The sequence below is a fragment of the Oryx dammah genome, unplaced genomic scaffold (genome assembly GCF_014754425.2).
Source record: "Oryx dammah isolate SB20612 unplaced genomic scaffold, SCBI_Odam_1.1 HiC_scaffold_25, whole genome shotgun sequence".
NCBI lineage: Eukaryota > Metazoa > Chordata > Mammalia > Artiodactyla > Bovidae > Oryx > Oryx dammah.
This window is the reverse complement of record NW_024070209.1, coordinates 47,641,904-47,661,324: the sequence shown is the minus strand read 5'-3', so window position 1 is coordinate 47,661,324 and position 19,421 is coordinate 47,641,904. Positions and strand designations below refer to the sequence as shown.

At 39.8% G+C, this 19,421-nt stretch overlaps 1 protein-coding gene across 2 annotated transcripts in view; it reads left to right on the top strand.

Annotated features, from left to right (window-relative positions):
• KDM3A (lysine demethylase 3A) overlaps positions 1-19,421 on the top strand; it is a 56,382-nt gene that overhangs the window by 12,102 nt on the left and 24,859 nt on the right. For both annotated transcript variants that reach the window (XM_040224266.1, XM_040224267.1), the window contains exons 5-11: positions 2,306-2,408; positions 3,156-3,280; positions 3,969-4,041; positions 4,144-4,232; positions 11,674-11,837; positions 13,761-14,278; positions 17,910-18,114. In XM_040224266.1, coding sequence (XP_040080200.1) covers positions 2,306-2,408; positions 3,156-3,280; positions 3,969-4,041; positions 4,144-4,232; positions 11,674-11,837; positions 13,761-14,278; positions 17,910-18,114 — 1,277 coding nt within the window. The remainder of the gene's footprint in view (positions 1-2,305; positions 2,409-3,155; positions 3,281-3,968; positions 4,042-4,143; positions 4,233-11,673; positions 11,838-13,760; positions 14,279-17,909; positions 18,115-19,421) is intronic.

The window sequence follows — 19,421 nt, the reverse complement described above, 5'->3', positions numbered from 1 at the left end:
AGGGGAAGAACATGCACATACTTCCACAGATCACTACCTTGGGAGTAATGTTGGTCTTAAAATTAGCATTTGTTGTTTTAGATGTCATTTGTGAAGTTCAGTTATCCTCTTCACCCTCTTTGGTTTTGTGACCTGACTTGTTTCTGTGGCCTGTAGAACCATTAAACCAGTTTATGAGCTACAAGACAGTTTAGGACCAAGGGTCATTGCCATTGCTGGGTCTGTATTGGAAAACCCAAAGCATTGGCTTTTCTGTGCTCAAGTCTCACTTTTATTTCCATATCCTGGAAGTGAGTGAAAACAAGATTCATACTCTGAACATTATTTTATAATGTTTAGGTGAATGGAATAGAGGAAGATGCTTTTACTTAGTTGTGGGCACAAGTTATCTTCATATATCAGGCAGATGGGGCTTCCCTGGTGCCTCAGAGGTAAGGAATCTGCCTGCAGTGCAGGAGCCACAGGGGACACGCATTTCATCCCTGGGTCGGGAAGATCCTCTGGAGGAGGGCATGGCAACCCATTCCAGTATTCTTGCAGGGAAATTCCATGGATGGAGGAGCCTGGCAGGCTACAGTTCATGGGATCACAAAGAGTCAGACGATGACTGAAGAGACTGGGCACACATGCATGCATGCTAGGAAGGTTATCTTGATATTTTTCCTGCATTGAAATGTAGATTACTTGCTTTTAAGGACCAAGGAGGGGCTGTGGAAGACTACTACTGAGCAGAGGGTAGTTTTTACTTAACTTTGTTTTCAGGACAGTTCTATTTTTCATCTTTAATGTGTCTCATCTTTTCAGTAAAAGTAGAACTCAGTTTTGTTTCTTGAGATTGAAAAGATCAGTAAGTTTTTATTCTTAAGGAGGTGCACTCTGTGCTGTCAGTGTGAGTGTTATTAATGTAATACTGATTGAGGGAGACTCTGCATGTGTTCTTGACTTCTACTGATGATGATTTCCAAAGTTAAGTGCTTCAGGGCATTCTCTTGTAGAGGCAGGTGATAATGTGAGGCTTCTACTGTATGAGACTCTATGTTGGCTGATGTGGTTACCCCAGTAGGAGGCTTGTCCTAAATAATGAATAGAGAATCTGAAAATTATATGGGGTATGCAGAAGTTGGAATTGAAACCTAATGTCTGTCTTTTGGATTGAATTCATCTCAGTTATAGGTGGATAAGAAAAACGAGTAAGTGTCCAGCTCAGTTACCTGGCACCTTTGATGAGCCCTCGAAACTCTTCTAGGCAGAATCCAATTATTCTACCTTATTTAAGAGCTGTTTAATGTTAATGACTCTCCCCATTAATGCTCTTTTACCTTGTAGTAGGAATTGGTGAACACATTTAAATTTTTTGAAATTGCAGTAGCACGAGGGGGAAAAAAACAAAAACATGGCTCATTCTGGTAATTAATGTTGCACTCTTACGAAGCCCCTAGTTTAACGTTACTTAAGAAATTTTTTCAGGATGGCCTCTCTAAAAGGCTCTTCTTCCCAGTGGGAGAAATGGATGAACTATTTTTAGCCACTGTGTACCCATTTCACATGCAGAAAAGCATGAAAGCCTAGTATTGGAAGTGCTTCTGTGCTGTATGGTTTCTCAGGTCTGACAGTTATTCCTGTTGACAATCTGTATACATTTATCATAACTGAGTACACACACAAAGCTAGAATACTGTGGAATAGTGCCAGAAATAGAGCTGCCAAGAACTGAATGTTTCACAACTGGCTAGCTGAAGACCTAGGCTGTTCATTCAGCTTTTGTCCCTCCTCACCCCTACCTTTACCATTTGTAAAGAAGAATGCATTTAGAATTCTGGTTAGGGTAAATGAATCTATGTGAAATGATGTTTGTTAAAAACAGCAATTTCAATGAAATGACACTACAGATCTAAGTATTTTCTTATGTATGTGTCTTCTGCCCCTTGCATTTGGATCTGTGACTTCCCTAATCCCTTAAGTTTGGGATACAGAGTATTTTTGGCATGATCAGCTACTTTGTTTATTATATGTCCCCTAGCCTAAGTTTTGTCATATTTAAAATTATTCTTTGAGCCACTCTTAGTATCTGTCTCACTCTTAGCTTCAAGTTGCTTCACTTCTGTCTGCCTTATATTTGTGATCATTTGATGGTTTCCTACTGTTTGACCTGTCTAGTTCATTGGAGTTGCAATGGTTTGCTGCCATCAAATGGCTAATTGACACTCTATTAATCCCTGTGATTAAATGAATTGAAATATCCACTGGAATGTAAACAACTGTTCCTATTTGTTACCTTGAAATGTAATGATTTTCAATTTTTCAGGATGTAAACAATCTCCGTCTTTCACTGATGGATAATCAGAGTGTCAGTAAAGAATTTCAAGCTTTGATTGTGAAACATTTAGATGAAAGCCATCTTTTACAAGGTTTGTGGATTGTCTGTTGGTGATAGCTCATAAGTTGACCAGTGATTAGTTTGTAAGAAGCTGTGTTTTAGCCCTTCTCACTCATTTACTCATTAAAATGTTTCATTTTTTAGTAATTCTTTAGATGCATTTCCCAAGCAGCTTGATGAGTGGAGGACTATATTCTATAATGTATTCTAAAGTCTCTGAAATTTGGAAAGCCCGAGGATCATGTGAACAACATAAAAGTGAACTAGATACTGAACAAGCTCAGCTATATTTTGACATGAAATTCGATATGTTTGGAATTTCAGTCTTATAAAATGAGTAAAACGTTAATTTGGTGATCTTGATCTTGCCAATTACTGTTATTGATTTTCTTGGTCAGTTTCATAAATGTGAATGTTTTAGGAGACTTAGAAATTCTGACGAGGTTCCTAAATTTGGATCCTCTAAAACTGCATAGGAGAGTGAGTTAGGTCTCAATGAGTTATCTGATACTACCCGGTCTGATACAGATGCTAGGATAAATATACTGCCAAGTCTAAGATAAAGCAGTAGGAAATCGGAGCTTTAAAATGGAAAGTTTACATTTTCTCCTACCTCTGCTGAATGTCTGTCTTAAGTTTATAGCAATATCTTTTAATTTTTCTGTCTATTGCATGTTTTTTTAAAGACTTGGGAAAAAAATTATGCTGGATAACTGGTGCTATTCAGAGATAATGCAAATTGCTCTAAGGATTTTTTTTTTTTTAATTATTTTTTAAGGTGACAAAAATTTAGTTGGTTCGGAAGTAAAAATTTACAGCTTGGACCCATCAACTCAGTGGTTTTCTGCAACCATTGTAAATGGAAACCCAATGTCAAAAACTCTTCAAGTCAACTGTGAGGAGGTAAAAATGATGATAATCTCATGTAAGATAAGTTGACAGGGGAAGATAATTATAAAAAGGAATTACAGTATCTTATAAGAGCTAAATGGGGCTTCTCTGGTGGCTCAGACAGTAAAGAATCTCCTGCCTGCAATGTAGGAGATCTGGGTTCGATCCCTGGATTGGGAAGGTCCCCTGGAGAAGGGATTGGCAACCCTCTCCAGTAGTCTTGCCTGGAGAAGTTCCATGGACAGAAGAGCCTGGTGGGCTATGATCCATGGAGTTGTAAAGAGTCAGACACGACTGAGTAACTAACACTTTTACTTTCACATGGAAGCTAAATACCTTTGTTATTTTATATTAAAATACCAGAGTAGAAAAAAAATCAGTTATTTTTTAAAAGGAAATTATATATAAGAAACTCCTATTGTTAACTAGTTTCTGTAGTGGCTCAGACGGTTAAGAACCTGCCTGCAATGTAGGAGACCAAAGTTCGATGATACCTGGGTCAGGAAAATCCTCTGGAGAAAGGGTTCGCAACCTACTCCAGTATTCTTGCTTGGAGAATCCCATGGACAGAGGAGCCTGGTGGGCTGTGGTCCGTGGGGTCACAAAGAGCCAGGATGCAACTGAGTGGTAGAGGTAATTTCTGGTATATTCCTGAGTATTTTAAAAATTTTCTGGTATCTTTGTTTTGTTTGTTCTTAAGATTCCAGCACTGAAAATTGTGGATCCATCACTGATTCATGTTGAAGTTGTACACGATAACTTCGTGACATGTGGTAAGATACTGTTTGATTAAAACTTTTGTTCTCCTTTCCCCTTCATCCTTCTCACCTTAAGAGAAACAGGGAAGCTGACTTACTTGTTTTTAATCATTTTAGGTAATTCTACAAGAATGGGAGCTGTGAAACGCAAGTCTTCGGAGAATAATGGAAACCTGGTTTCCAAACAGGCAAAATCATGCTCTGAGGTAGCCTTGCTTTTTTTCTGTCACTTGTGTGAAGCTCTCTTTAATTCTTGCAGTGCATGGCCAGTATGTTTAGTGGTAATAAGGCTGTCTTCTCTGCTTGTCCGTGCTGTTGTGTCTGCTTTCTGCTGGTCCCAGATCTTGGCCATAATTTCTATGCTCAAGCAGATGGAGATAATATAAGTTTCTGGTTCACTATTTTTGATGTTTGCTGAAAATCCTCAGTAGGTTTGACAATTCCACCACATGGAGATATTTTTAAAGATAAATTGAGTTGTATATATCAAATCAAAAGAATGCCATCCATGAGAAGAGGGGAGGAACCTTAGAATTCTGAGTAGATTGGTGTTGAAATAGGACTCTCACCCTGGATAATTGGTCATTCATGATTAGATGAACCAACATACTCGCTTTTTGAAGGAAGCAGTTGGTTTGCCATTACTAATTTCTGCCGAGAAAAGTACAGGCTTCTATGAGTGACACTGTTGAGTTCAAGTACTGGATTTACTTCTGTCCTCCTGAAGTAGTTAGGATTTGGGTCAAGAAACTTGAGGCTGTCAGCTTTTCCCTCTCTTCCATGCTATGGAGAAGCTGGTCGTCTTTAGCTCTTCAGGTACCTCATGTTCTCTCCAACCTCAGGACTTGCTGTTCCCCTTTCTCTTCTAATGCTGTCTTCATTCTAATTAACTCCCATGTATCTTTCTAATGTGATATTGCTTCCTTGGCGAAGCCTCACCTAACATCTCTACCATTGTTTTAATCTATATCCTGGAGTAGGTAAAATTCTCTGTTTTATTATGCTTTGTAATTACTAGTACATGTTTTTAGAACATCACAGTGTACACACTGGGGAAAGTTTTAGTCAGAATTCCCAAAAGATTGGACTAAACAGACTAGCCTAATAAGGGGATGGAGGACTGGGATAAACTTCTTGAGGGAGTATAAATACCAGGGTCAAAATTTAAAATCTGGGTAAAAAAACTATAGGCTCTTTCAGTGAGTTGAATCCTTAGGTTTTATTACAGTACAGATAATTTTCTCACAACTTAGGTATCCAAATGTACTTAAGTTACATGGATATGTTACTGTGTTATAATTGTCAAAAATGCCTTTATGATGCTTTGCTCGAGGCTGGAGTTTCGAATTTTAAAATTGACCAAGTTGAGATCGTTGGCAGCATTTTAGAGGGAAATTTAGGCGTCTGGAGGAAGAGGGCAAGGAGAGATGGCATGAGAGTGGTCAGAGTCATTAAATGAATCTGAGATTCTGAATCAGGGCAGACTGGACTACAACATCAACTAGAACCAAAGCAAGCACATACCACACAAATACTAAAGAAATCTGGGTGGCTAGGATGATCGACTTTCCTGAACCTTAAGCCTGTGTACAGGCCACAGGAGCTTTGATACTTGAGCAGAAACTTTGTAAACCAAGGTATCTAGTACCTCTGTCTTTCTTCCATATGTGAAGGCTTGACCTCAGGTAATTCAGGAAAGAATGGAGAGGTCATTTCGGAAATTAATATTACTCCTTTTTCATTTTGCCTTAACGTTTACCAGATTCAAGTAGTGTAGTAAGGATTGCAAATTGAGGATGTCAGGCAAGTGATTACTGCCTCTTAGAGGTAAGCTCATGGGATATTGTCAAGTGATCCAGGGTATTAGAAGCTGAAAGAGAAACAGTAGAATAGTAACCTGTCAGGTTTTGGCATTGGATAAATTGTTCTTGGATAGAGATAATAAAGGGTGATTTGGAGAAGTTATTTGAGTGTTGTCTGTCATAGAGAAGGCATCAGTGTAAACAGTCAGTGAGATGAAAAGGAGAGCAACATTATGTTCTATTGAGGTGGGGACCATGACTCAGGAAATGGCATTCTAATGGATCATGGAGAAATCAACCTGGGGTACAATTGGGACTGGGGTCATTGGGGATGTCCTGTTGGAAAAGGTGCCAGTTCTTCAAAGTGTCAGGTTTATCAGTGAAGTGATAGGCAACTGAGCAAGTAAATTTATGACCTTGAAGGCAAAGGTAGTGCTGGTAAAATATAGTAACATACATATGTAAGTAATCCTCTCTTCCTGACTCACTTTTTTTTTTATGGAGATAATCATGAAACTATTGAATGAAGCCACAAATTGATGAAATATACATATCATATCCATAGATTAGAAGCTGATATATAGATCAATAAACTATTAGACTTTTATGCTTTAATTTTATGTATTAAAAATTCATCTTAAAAAAAAAACTTTTTATTTTGTATTGGGGTATACCCAATTAACAATGTTGTAATAGTTTTAGGTGAACAGCAGAGTGACTCAGCCATATATATACATGTCTCCATTCTCCCCCAAACTCTCCTCCCATCCAGACTGCCACATTATGCTGAGCAGAGTTCCATGTGCTGTAGAGTAGGTCTTTGTTGGTTATCCCTTTTAAATATAGCAGTGTGTAGATAAATAAATGCGTTCTCTCTCTGTGAGTCTCTGTTTTATAAGTTCATTGGTATCATTTCTTTTTAGATTTCACATATAAGGGGTGTCATACAGTATATTTCCTTCTTTCTCTGACTTATTTCACTCAGTATGACAGTCTTTACTGACTCCCACTCTTGAAGGGCAGGGAGCATGTCTCTCTGCTGTCAGCATCCTATCCAGCTCACTAGGTTTGTGTGAACTGATTACTGGGAACAGTAGAATCTGTTTTCAAAAAGGCCTGAACTTTGGCTGGGAGATAAATCCCTCAACCTATTTGAGCCTTAACTTTTACATCTAAAATGGGAAAATAAATTTGATGTAGAAAAGCATGTCTGTTTCAGCTCATAAAAGACCTATCCTCAGTTTAGTTCAGTCACTCAGTCGTGTCCGACTCTTTGTGACCCCATGAATCTCAGCACGCCTGCCTCCCTGTCCATCACCAGCTCCCGGAGTTCACTCAGACTCAAGTCCACTGAGTCAGTGATGCCATCCAGCCATTTCATCCTCTGTCATCCCCTCCTCTTCCTGCCCCCAATCCCTCCCAGCATCAGAGTCTTTTCCAATGAGTCAACTCTTCGCATGAGGTGGCCAAAGTACTGGAGTTTCAGCTTTAGCATCATTCCTTCCAAAGAGATCCCAGGGCTGATCTCCTTCAGAATGGACTGGTTGGATCTCCTTGCAGTCCAAGGGACTCTCAAGCGTCTTCTCCAACACCACAGTTCAAAAGCATCAATTCTTCGGCATTCAGCCTTCTTCACAGTCCAACTCTCACATCCATACATGACCACAGGAAAAACCATAGCCTTGACTAGACGGACCTTTGTTGGCAAAGGAATGTCTCTGCTTTTGAATATGCTATCTAGGTTGCTCATAACTTTTCTTCCAAGGAGCAAGCGTCTTTTAATTTCATGGCTGCAGTCACCATCTGCAGTGATTTTGGAGCTCCCCAAAATAAAGTCTGACACTGTTTCCACTGTTTCCCCATCTATTTCCCATGAAGTGATGGGACTGGATGCCATGATCTTCGTTTTCTGAATGTTGAGCTTTAAGCCAACTTTTTCACTCTCCACTTTCACTTTCATCAAGAGGCTTTTTAGTTCCTCTTCACTTCCTGCCATAATGGTGGTGTCATCTGCATATCTGAGGTTATTGATATTTCTCCTGGAAATCTTGATTCCAGCTTGTGTTTCTTCCAGTCCAGCGTTTCTCATGATGTACTCTGGTTATTTTGAGACGTTAGTCTGCCATCTTCTCAGTCAGCTGGCTTCCCAAATAAAGCCATATTCCTTACCTCAACAAACAAATAAAAGACCTATCCTAGTTATCTTCTCATTCTAAAGGAAGTTGGAGATAGTAAATTTTTACCTGGGTATTGATGTTTTAGAAATTATTACTGTATTTTGAATTATAAAAAGTTATTCTCCTTTCTATTGCACTTATTTTCAAAATAAAGATTCTTACATTTTTTTAAAAAGTTACTCTCATTTAAAAATATTTTGGTAATCTGGAAAAGCATAGTAAAGAAAAGATCACTCATAATCACACTTTTGACTCACTATTCACATTTTGGAATACCTATCCTCCTCCTGTTTTTGTTTGTTTTTCTTTTCCCTGTCTAGTCATAGAGGCTTGAAAAAAAAACAAGTAAAAGCCATACTCTTGTATAGCTTCCATGATTCCACAGTATATTATGAATGTTTTTCCATATCAGTAAATATTCTTTGTCATGGGTCATCCTTGTAATCAGACAAGTTTTTGGAAACACTGGCCTAGCCTAAATCTCAGGGAGATGGAGAGGTAAAGAAAGACGTGGGGAGAGAAAGAGTTCATTTAAATGTGTGAGTGAAAGGTGAGTACAGTAACACACGTGGTGCATATCTCCGTGTTTCCACTTTGCAGATATGTTGGATGTGTGCAGAGTTGGTAGTCTTTGAGTGACAGGAGTTTAGGATTAGGTAGACGAGACTCTTTATTGCCTTGATGAATACTTCTGGATAAGGTGAACCTGTTTGCCAGTAGCATCTGGCTCCTTGAAGGTCTTCTCTGCCTAGCAGACTATTCCTCGGAGTTAGAATGTTGCCTGGTTAATTGAGACAGTCTGCTGAATAGTATGAGCCAGCAGAATCCTTTTTGGAATATCATTATACACTCAATTATATTATCTCCATCTGCTGGCAGGGAGGAACTATTGCCATGACTGGTATAGAAGACCTTCAGGGAAAACTCTTCAGGTAAGAAGAAACTTTGACCCTTGTCAAGTCAGAGGCCAGTGCAGTGGTGTGCACATGGAGACGGGTTTGGAATCAGAGTGCTGTGCCTGCTAAGCTAAACCTTAGGAAAGTTACAGTGATCTACTTACTTCAGTCTTTTAAAGGAAATGATCCAGGTCATGATCATTCTAACACGTGGTGGCTGAACTGAGGAGTTTTGCATGTGTTTCTGCTTTGAGATAGCTAATCAATGTGCCAGGCACTGTGGTAAAGCACTGCCGTTTACAGTATGTTTCATTACTCGCCTTTTTTCTCATTGCTCTCCTTTATTACTCCTCATTACGACTGAGGAAACTGAAGCTCAGAGAGCTTAAATAATGTGGTAGCAAGTGTCAGAGACTGGATTCCAACCAGGGTCTAGCACCAAAACCCAGCACTCTTGGCCACTGTGCTGTTGTTGCCATTCCTCTGTAGAATTTTTGCCTCGTGTGGTGAGGCACCATTGTAAAAACAAGAGAGTCCTCCTCCCTTCCATCTGGTTCTCCAACCCTATTTCCAGTTAATACTTAACTGAGCATTTAATATGTGCTGACATTTGTGAGCATTATTGCTTGGCTCTTAATTCAGAATACAGTTGTAGCTATTAACTATTTTCAAATAGGTGCCTTTAAGAGCATTTATCCATTCATGCACTCCACCAGTCTTATTTATTGAGCATCTGTTCTGTGCCTGGCTTTAAAAGATTTAACAATGATATAAGAGCAGGGTCTCTATCCATAGAAGCTTATGTTTCATTGTGAAGAGACTGACAGTAAAAGAAAAGAAAGTAACTTAAAGTGTTTGCACAGTGTGTTAGTACAATGGAAGATAGAAACATGGTAATATAAAGTGTAAGGCAGTTATGCTTTGGGACACTGCTTTGGCAAGAGTGATCAGAGATTCTGAGGTGACAGTTGAGCAGATTTGAGGCTAAAGGAGGGGACCAGCCACATGAAAATGTCCAGACCCAGAGGAGAATAGCAAGTACAAAGGTGCAGGCAAGAATGAGCTCAGAACATGTGGAGACCAGAAAAAAAAAAACAGTTTAGTTGGAGCACCTTTAACAATTGGAGTGATATGAGGCAAGGGGATTGGCGGAGACCAGACCGTGTAGAATTCTAGTCGGCAGTGGAGTGACTGGTTTATGTTTTATAAAGATTGCTCTGTGGTAGAATTTTAACTTCAGAGAAGAGGCAAAAGGTTCAGACAAAAATGGAAGGAGGTCAGGCCAGTTAGTATACATGTGATAGTCCAGCGGAAAGATGGTGGTAGGGGTGGCCTGGATAGAAGTTGATAGATTCCATAAACATTTTGGAAATAGACGCAGCATTTTCTGGTTGATTGATACGGGAAATGAGATGGAGAGTTTTCTGGCTGGAGCAGTTCAGTGGATATCGTGACAAAATAAAAATATCTTGTTTCCTTAATTCATTTTAAAAATGAGGAAACTGAGGCCTAAAGAGGGAAAGTTTGGCTATCCCAGGGATGTCCTTAGACTAGCCAAAGCCTCCCCGCAAAGATCCTTCTGGGAAACACTAAGCTAATATTTAACCAAAACTGAGCTCACATGGTGTAATACATGATCAGATAACTTAGCAGCTTGAAATAGTGGAAAGCTGTGCCAGAGCTTTAATTTTGATTAAGTAAATTCTTATTTTTCAGATGTTTTTATTTAACATAGACAGTATTTTCAAGGCCATCAAAGTAAATGTCTGCAAAGAAGATTCACATGTAGGCTACCTGGTTTACATTCAGAATCGTGAAGTTTTAAAAACTCTTATTAAGAGAAGTTCTACATCATATTTTAGGAGTTAGTAACTAGAAGATGAAGACACTTAAAAGATTCTACAAGTTTAGATCTGGTGGTAAGGTGAATGTAAAGGTCATTGAAAGAGATAATGAATGAAAAGGACAAGTGACTTTAAATTTATACACATGCGAAGAGGCTGGTGAAAATGGTCTGTGGATTTCACCTGGTTTAGCCATAGAATGTTCAGTTGTCTGAAGTTGAGTTTAATCTTTTCCTTCTCTTTCCATGATGGGAAGTTTTATTTTTTGGTAAACTGGGAAGAAGTTGGTCTGTCACTCATATTTTTGTAAAGGTAAAAGTACACAAAAAGGGAAGGGGATAGGCCTGTCATGACTTGATATTTTTTGCAGTTTGGGATGACCTTTGTGACTTGATGAGCCACTTAGAAGGAAGAACCACGTCCTCAACCTTTATTGCATTGTAAAGACTTACGGTGGTACCAAGTAGGCTCCACTGCCTGCAAGAGCCCTATGTGGCCTGGTCTCCTGCCAGTCCTCGCAGTAAGTGCGTGGTGGGCACTCAATAACGCTGAACTGAGTGCATGTGAAGCTGCCACCATTTGAAGACAGTCGATAAAAAGCTTACTTCTGTGCATTGCACTAGTCAAGTAGTTGCCACATGGCTATGTTTTCCTGGTATTCAAAGGTCTGTAAAAGATCAACTTGTGGTCTTTTCTAGGAAGACTCAAGTTTTGTGAAAAGCTGGAGTGACTTATTTGATAGACCTCAGGGATAAGTCCTTAATTTGTGATTTATTCATTGTTCTCCTGTTCTTTTCTTTTTATTTGGTGGTGGTATTGTGCTTGTTGACTACTAAACCAAACAAATAAATTTGAATCTTGCAAGCATTTTGTAATTCTGCCACTAGGGGCTTCCCTGTTAACATCTGCTTGCTTTGATATCTTTTAGGCCTCTCCCAGTGTGTGTCCTGTACAGTCTGTTCCCACAACAGTTTTTAAGGAGATACTGCTTGGCTGTACTGCAGCTACTCCGCCAAGTAAGGACCCGAGACAGCAGAGCACTCCCCAAGCCGCCAACTCTCCACCGAACCTCGGAGCAAAAATCCCTCAAGGGTGAGTCAGAAGTTAAAGATGTTTAATCTTGCAACCCACTGGAACAGGTTGCCATTTCCTCCTCCAGGGAATTTTCTCAACCCAGGGATCAAACCTGCATCTCTTACATCTCCTGCATTGGCGGGCGGATTCTGTTACCACTAGTACCACCAGGGAAGCCCATACTGATGTTTAATCATAATATAGAAGGGTTATTTTAGCCATGGTTCTTTCTGTCTGAGCTGACATTGCTCGGGTGGCAAGATTGACCCTACATTCAGTGTTTAGAGAGAGAGTGTTAGTGAAGTGAAAATTTGATGTAACAACCTGCCATTCAGTGTCTCAGGTTGTCAGGGGAGGTTAGTTTCCAGTTGGTCATATGCCTTCAGAGGTGATACGTGTAGTTGGCATACAGACCTACATACAACAGGTCACAGAAAAGAAAGGGGTGTGAGGAAAGAGGAGCTTTCTTGACTTTGTATAGAAAGAATGGTCTACTGAAATACTACAAACAGCTGGAGAATAGATGTCCACTTTCAAGGGAAGGGGAGCCAATTGGTTGTGTGTAGAAGACTGAGATCCATGGGAGTGTGCGGTAGAGGGAGACAGGGTTCCAGTGAATGAGCTTCATCAGCCTGGACCTCAGCTATAGCTGAGAGATGTAGCAGTAGAGAAAATAGTAAGACAAAATCAAGGGACTAGCAGTTATGATTTACAGTTACTTACAGAAGATAGTGGAATAAGAAATGTAAACTCTAATCAGAAACTTAAAGTGGCCACAAGGTTAATGGAGAGATGAGTTTTAAGGGAAGCATCTTTTTTAGGAGGGATGGTGGCCTGTGTAAACAGTAGTAAAGACCTAAGATAGGGCTCTAAAACTGGGTAGAAAGGTGGGCTTGGAAGACCACTGTAGTAAATGGGAGACTGCATGAGCACACCAGTTCACGGGGAGGACAGCAGGCTGCCAGGAAGGGAGCTTAGAGGATAACCACGGAACAGTCAGAAAGAGGGCAGGGTGGGAGGAGGTTGTTTATTCAGAGTAGAAAGAGGGAACAGTAAGAAGTGTGGTGGTACCCAAGCAAAGATGTCTAGTATGAGTGCTTCCCACGTGGCTCAGTAGTAAAGAATCTGCCTGCCAATACAGGAGACTTGGGTTCGATCTCTGCGTTGGAAAGAATCCCTGGAGAAGGGAATGGCAACCCACTCCAGTATTCCTGCCTGGAGAATCCCATGGACAGAGGAGCCTGGTGGGCTACAGTCCATAGGGTCACAAAGAATCAGACACGACTGAGCAACTCAATAACATGAGTGCATCAGTGAGAACTTCTCCAGGATGAGATCCTTTGGTAGAGGCAGGAAAACTAGTGTAAGAGGGAAAAAGGACTTTGCATTCTGCTGAGGAAAGAACTTTAGGACAAATTTCAGAGAAACAAAAATTCTTTAAGGATAAACCCCTATTAGGGGTGGAGAGGGTACCAGATTGTTTTATGAACAAGCACATCATCAGCTGGCTCTTCTCTTTGCTTTGGGTCCTGATCACTGACCAAACAAGCATGAGCTTGTCCAGTGCTAGGTTGGTAACATGTTCATAGATGGAGTTTTATGCTACTGGTGATTTTGGTTTCATGTGATATTCTGTTTTGAGGGAAAGCTAAAGTTCATTTTGCTATGAGAAATAGAACTAACATGAAGTAGTTAACTATGAGAACACGCAGATAGAATTTAGAGTTGTGTTTTTCTTAATGTCTTAAGATATTTTTGCATAGCCATTGACTGATTACTTTTAACTCCCGCCCACAGAAATCTATCCTGAATTCTCTGATATAAGCAGGTTTCTTTTCTCTTTCATACTGCCTACTTTAGAGAAGCAAGCAATTATTTTTGGAAGGTAGGGAAGAGATGAAAGAGGTCTAGATGCTAGTTTTCCATATTAATCTTTTTCAGATGTCATAAACAGATTTTACCAGAACTTTCTTCCTGTCTAAATACAAAGCCTGAAATACTGAGAACAAAACCAGATGTTGCCTGCAAAGTAGAGTTGCTCTCTTCAAAGTCCTCTCAGATTGGAACTGGAGATTTACAAACCCTGAGTGAGCCAAAGGGAAGCTGTTCCCAGCTGAAGACCAGCACTGATGAGGAAAGCAGTGTGGAATCTCTTCCTCCATCATCGACTGATCCTCCTAAGGAGTGCATATCAATAAAGGCGGCTTCTGTGGCAGAATTGGAAATCACCAAGGCTCCTGAACTGCAGAAGCATTTCGAACATGCACCTTCCACATCTGATGTCCTTTCAAAGAAGCCAGAAGAGAAAGCAGCTGTCAATAGTAACAGTCCTAATAGTTGCGTAGAAAAAAGGGGAGAACCTTCAACTTTAGGCTGCCAGTCACAGAATATAAAGGCATCTTCAGCAAAAGTAGATCCTGAAAGCTGCTGTACAAGAAGCAACAATAAATTCCAGAATGGTGAGTGTTTCTGCATATGTTTATTGGTAAAAGGTAAGAGATGGTTTTCAGTACATACATTATCTTCTTCTTACCTTATGAGAAAATAACAGGAAAATGACAGAAAAAGTTCAAAGAAGAAAATAAAACCCATAAATCTTCTGAGAAATGATTACTGTTTATATTTTGGTGGAATTGGTTCTATGCATATGGAAACACAGATGAGCTGTGAGATACATGGGTTCGTACCAACAGTTTTACCCAGTGTATTAGTTGTAGATGTCTATCAGCATTTTAAAGGCTGCAAGGATACCCTTATATGCATTTACCATATGATTTACGTGGGTCCCAGGTTTTGCTTGTAAGAAAATTTTGAAAAAAAACCTAAAGTGATCTGATTGCTTTATCATCATCCTGTAACTGATTTTTCTGTAACATCTATGTTGGAGAGAAGGAAATGATTAAAGTTTTATGCTCACACAGGTATAGTTCAGATTTGAAGTTTTTTAAAAAAGGGAATTGCATCACCGCCTCTAGCAAAGTGATTTTTAGTTAAAGAATTTAGCGGACAGTGCTAACTTAGGACGCCCCTCTTTGCTTAAGGGAAGGTCCTGCTGCACCCGTGATTTATTTTTGTTTGTTTTTAAATTTTTTGGCCACACCACACAGCATGTGGGATCTTAGTTCCCCAACAAGGGATTGAACCCATGCCCCTTGCAGTGGAAGCAGAGTCCCAACCACTGGACTGTCAGGGAAGTCCCTTTGCATGCACAGTTTAGAACTCAGTGCTCTTCTTATAGAGAAAATGGTGCATTGTATTTCACGATACTAGTGATGGGAGTTATTAGAAGCTCTCTTACTAGAATTAACAGAGCTAAATGGCTCCAGTATGTCAAAAGATTCAGTTTAAAAATAGATTTGATAGATGTCAACTGGGTATAAAAAAACTTGAAAAACTCTTAATGAAAACGCTGTTCATTTGGATAAGTAACAAGTGGATAATCCACACTCTAGCTCTTCCTGCAGGGCTCTGAAACTAGAGGGCAGGATGAGTGGATTTGACTGGGGATCTTCCTGAAGTAGAGTTGGAGGAGTTGGAAAAGAACTTTCTTTGCTGAGTAATTCTTCTAACCCAGCTTCTTCATTCTTGAGGTTTAAGTTGATATAGCTGGTAATTTGCATAAAATTAATTGCATAAGATTATATTGTAACTCAGAAGTTATGTAACTCCCCAAGAAAGTGAATATTTATGACCATGTTCCTGTTCTATTTCTTTATTCTTTTTGAGTCACCAACGTTCACATTCAGCTAGTTTTTAAGGCAAATGATTTTAATATTATGTGAAGAAGCAGTAAAAGTTCTAGACCCGTAAACACATTATACATACAGAAGTGAGTTTCAGAGTCCGCCTTTGTCTTGTTTAGTATGCTGTGCAGCTCTGTTCCAACTAAAATGATTTTGAGGGAAATGAGGGGCCTTGTCACATCCTGGTGTGTGCTGTCTACTGGGACTTCTGGCTGAGGAGTAAGGCAGTGTGATTAGAAGCCTAGTGAGATCTCTACTATTTCCACCAGTATTGCTTGTGGACTCCACTGGACACTGCTCCACTGTGTGACCTTACTTAGCGATTAGGAAACAAAAACAAGCTGGAGTTGAACAGCCACCCTTTTTTCTGTTTGGTAGATGCATGGGTTCTCAGAAGTCAGTATTGCTTTTTTTCCCTTGGTTTGTTGATGAAGGATCAACCACTGCACTACTCAATACAGAGCTAGCTTTAGATAATTCAACTTGCTTATTTCTAGATATTTCCTCTTTTAAGCCCAGGCAAAACAGTTGTTAAGATAATCTCTGGACTTAGCTTGGGAAAACCTGGTCCCATTCAAAGGGTGATGTGTTTTCAGTATCAGGATGGAATTTTAAACTACTGATTAGTTTATTTTCTCTCCTTTCTTACTTTACCTTCTCTTTCACTGAAGAAGAATGTTTAAGGAGTTGAGGCCTGACGGCATCCATTTAGCATTTTAAGGTGTGCTCTAGTCCTGCTTTAAAAGAGAGACATCAGGACACATCAAAGGTGATTTATTAAAGATGCTTATTTTATTTAAAGCCTTCTTTGGTTTGAGGTCTTTCTTCTAGTTTCCTTTAAGACTGCTTATCAGCGTCTCCCACCCATCTCTCGACTGGTTCCCCCAAAGTTGTGTTTTTGTTTTTTGTTTGCTTAAGAATCTACTTTCTTTTCTCAGCTCCCTTGGACCCCACGGTAAGGTCTTTTCTGTCAGTTTTATATGAAATACAGTTGTCCTTGAGTATCCAAGAGGGATCGGTTCCAGGACTCCTGCAGATACCAAAAATGTGCAAATACACAAGTCCCCTACTGTCAGCCTTCCCTATCTGACACTGGGGTTCTGCATTTGTAGATGCAACCAGCCACAGATTGTGTAGTGTTTTCTTTTCATTAAAAAATTTTTTTTGTTGTTGTAAATTGGACCCCATGCTCCCTGCATTGAAAATGCAGAGTTTTAACCACTGGACCACCAGGGAAGTCCCTGTGTAGTATTTTCAATCCATTGTTGGCTGAACCCACAGATAACAGAGGGCTCACTGCATGCCCAAAGGCTCTTGACTTAGAAATAGATTCTCTTCTGTTATTTCCACTAACAGAGTGGTTGCTCTTTAAAATTAGGTCTCTACTTTTTTCTCCCTTTAGAAACTATGTTACCATTTCCATTCAAGTTCTCCAGCTCCTAAGTTAAAACTTAAACATGCATTTACTTAGAATCGAAATTCTGTCTTTAGCCAAGGCTCTTAAATCTTGAATGGAAAGTATGTGTGAAGGAAATTTAAGATTGTTCGAGGGCCAGGGGTCAGTGCTCTTGGAAGCACTTAGAAAATAACTTATAGACGGAGGGGCCTATGTTATTTGGGTTTTGTTATGTTTGGAATGGTTAGCTTGGCAGAATGCTTTAGAAAGCACATCTTAAGCCAGTCTTTTTTGAGTGTAAAACTGACAGAATTGATTTCCACATGGTCCTCTATTGAGACAAACCTATCCCTGTGTATTGTTAAGTTTGCAGTGAGTTTGAGTTAAGTGTCTGCTTTGGAGAAGTCTGCCTGCAATGTTTATCTGTTTTTTTTGTTTTTGTTTTTTTTTCAATTATTTACGTATTTTTATTTATTTTTGGCTTTCTTGGGTCTTAGTTGTCACACATGGGCTCCAGAGCGTGTGGACTCTGTAGTTGGCAGCGCACCGCATAGTTGCCCTGGGGCATGTGGGATTTTAGTTCCCCAAGCAGGGAGCAAACCTGCATCCCTTGCATTGGAAGGTGGATTCCTAACCGCTGAACTACCAGAGAAAGCCCCAAAATGTTTATCTTATCGAGGGTTGTGAATACAAGTATGCATTACCTTGGAATTGTGAGTCTAGGGTTTTACGTTGCCAAATGGATTCACCAAATGAGAAGCATTTTAAAGAGAATAAAATTTCCAATTGTTCTGATAGTTGTCTTCAGCCATTTTCAGAAATTACAGTTGAGCCAGTAATTGAGAAGAGGAGTTCTCCCTTTGGGAAATCTGACCTTTTGAGTATTCAGTCAAAGATTGATGCGATCTTAAAAAAAATCTGACATGCCATTTCCTTCATTTTTTTTTTTAGCCCCATCTCGGAAGTCAGTGTTGACAGACCCAGCCAAACTCAAGAAGCTGCAGCAGAGTGGCGAGGCCTTTGTCCAGGACGACTCCTGCGTGAACATTGTGGCTCAGCTGCCCAAGTGCCGTGAGTGCCGCCTGGACAGCCTGCGCAAGGACAAGGGGCCGCAGAAGGACTCGCCTGTGTTCTGCCGCTTCTTCCACTTCAGGAGGTGAGGCCTGTGGGGAACCTGGGGTGCTCTGAGCCCTTTGATGTACTTTTCTCCCTCCTCTTCTGTCAACAGGAAGTCTAAAACTGGGAAAAGTTAGAGATGATACTTCCAATCTGTGGGTTTAGGAGTCTAGGTCTTATTACATGGTATTTCCTACTCATACTCCTTTTCAGTTTTTTTTTTTTTTTTTTTTAAAGCAAGAAGCTTGAAAATACAAACTTCTGATTTTAGAAATAACAAATACAGAAAAATTCTGGAGGTTCTAAAAAACCACCACACAAATGACTACTGTTAACTTTTCAGCACATCTTAGTGTTTATGTGGTTATAGAATATATTCAAGCATACCTACTTGTTGTATTATATAAATACTTCGAATCTTACTTTCTCCAGTATGTACTTTCCCAGTACGTAATAGGAACCACTTGATCATGTTGACTTTTTTAAAAAATTATTTTTATTTTTGGTTCTACTAGGTCTTCATTGCTGCATGCGGGCTCTCTCTATTCACAGCAAGTGGAAGCTACTCTTTGTTGTGGTGCACAGGCTTCTCATTGTGGTGGCCTCTCTTGTTGCAGAGCACAGGCTCTAAGGCTTGAGACTCAGTAGTTGCAGCATGTGGGCTTAGCAGTTGTGACTCATGGGCTTCAGTTGTTCCCAGGCGCCTGGAATCTTCCCAGATGAGAGATCACACCTGCATCCCTTGCATTAGCAGCAGGTGCTTATCCGCTGTACCACCAGGGAGATCCGGTCATACTAATTTTTTTCAGGAAATATTTTTGAATAACTATGAAAAAACCCATAATATTGATGTTTGAAAATGGACTTAACCTATTCCCTTGTTGGTATTCAGATTATTGTGTATTTTTTGCCACTAAATACAGAGATGATCATCTGTTGCCCATCTCTCTGATTATTTACTTTAGATGAGACTGAAAGTGCCCTTACTGGGTCAGAAGGTGTGTGTTTTAAGGCTTTGATGCATGAATTCTGCCATATTGCGCCTGCATCCATGCCCCCTGGCAGCTTTTGAGCATTCCTGTCTCTATGCCAGCAGGAAGGAGGTGTATCTTTAAAAAAAATTCTTTCTACTTTTATAAGCAAACACTTTCATTTTTGCATTGCTTTTTAAATTTAAAAGTCAAATTTAATTTTCTTCAAATTCTTCCATCCTGAGTAAAGAGAAAGGTAGCCTTCTGGTCTTTTTGATATATAAATGAGCTGTGTTGTTCTGGATATAGATGAGCTTTTAGATATGATACACTTTCTCAGAAATTTAGGTAGAATTTCAGGCTCAACTAACTCTAA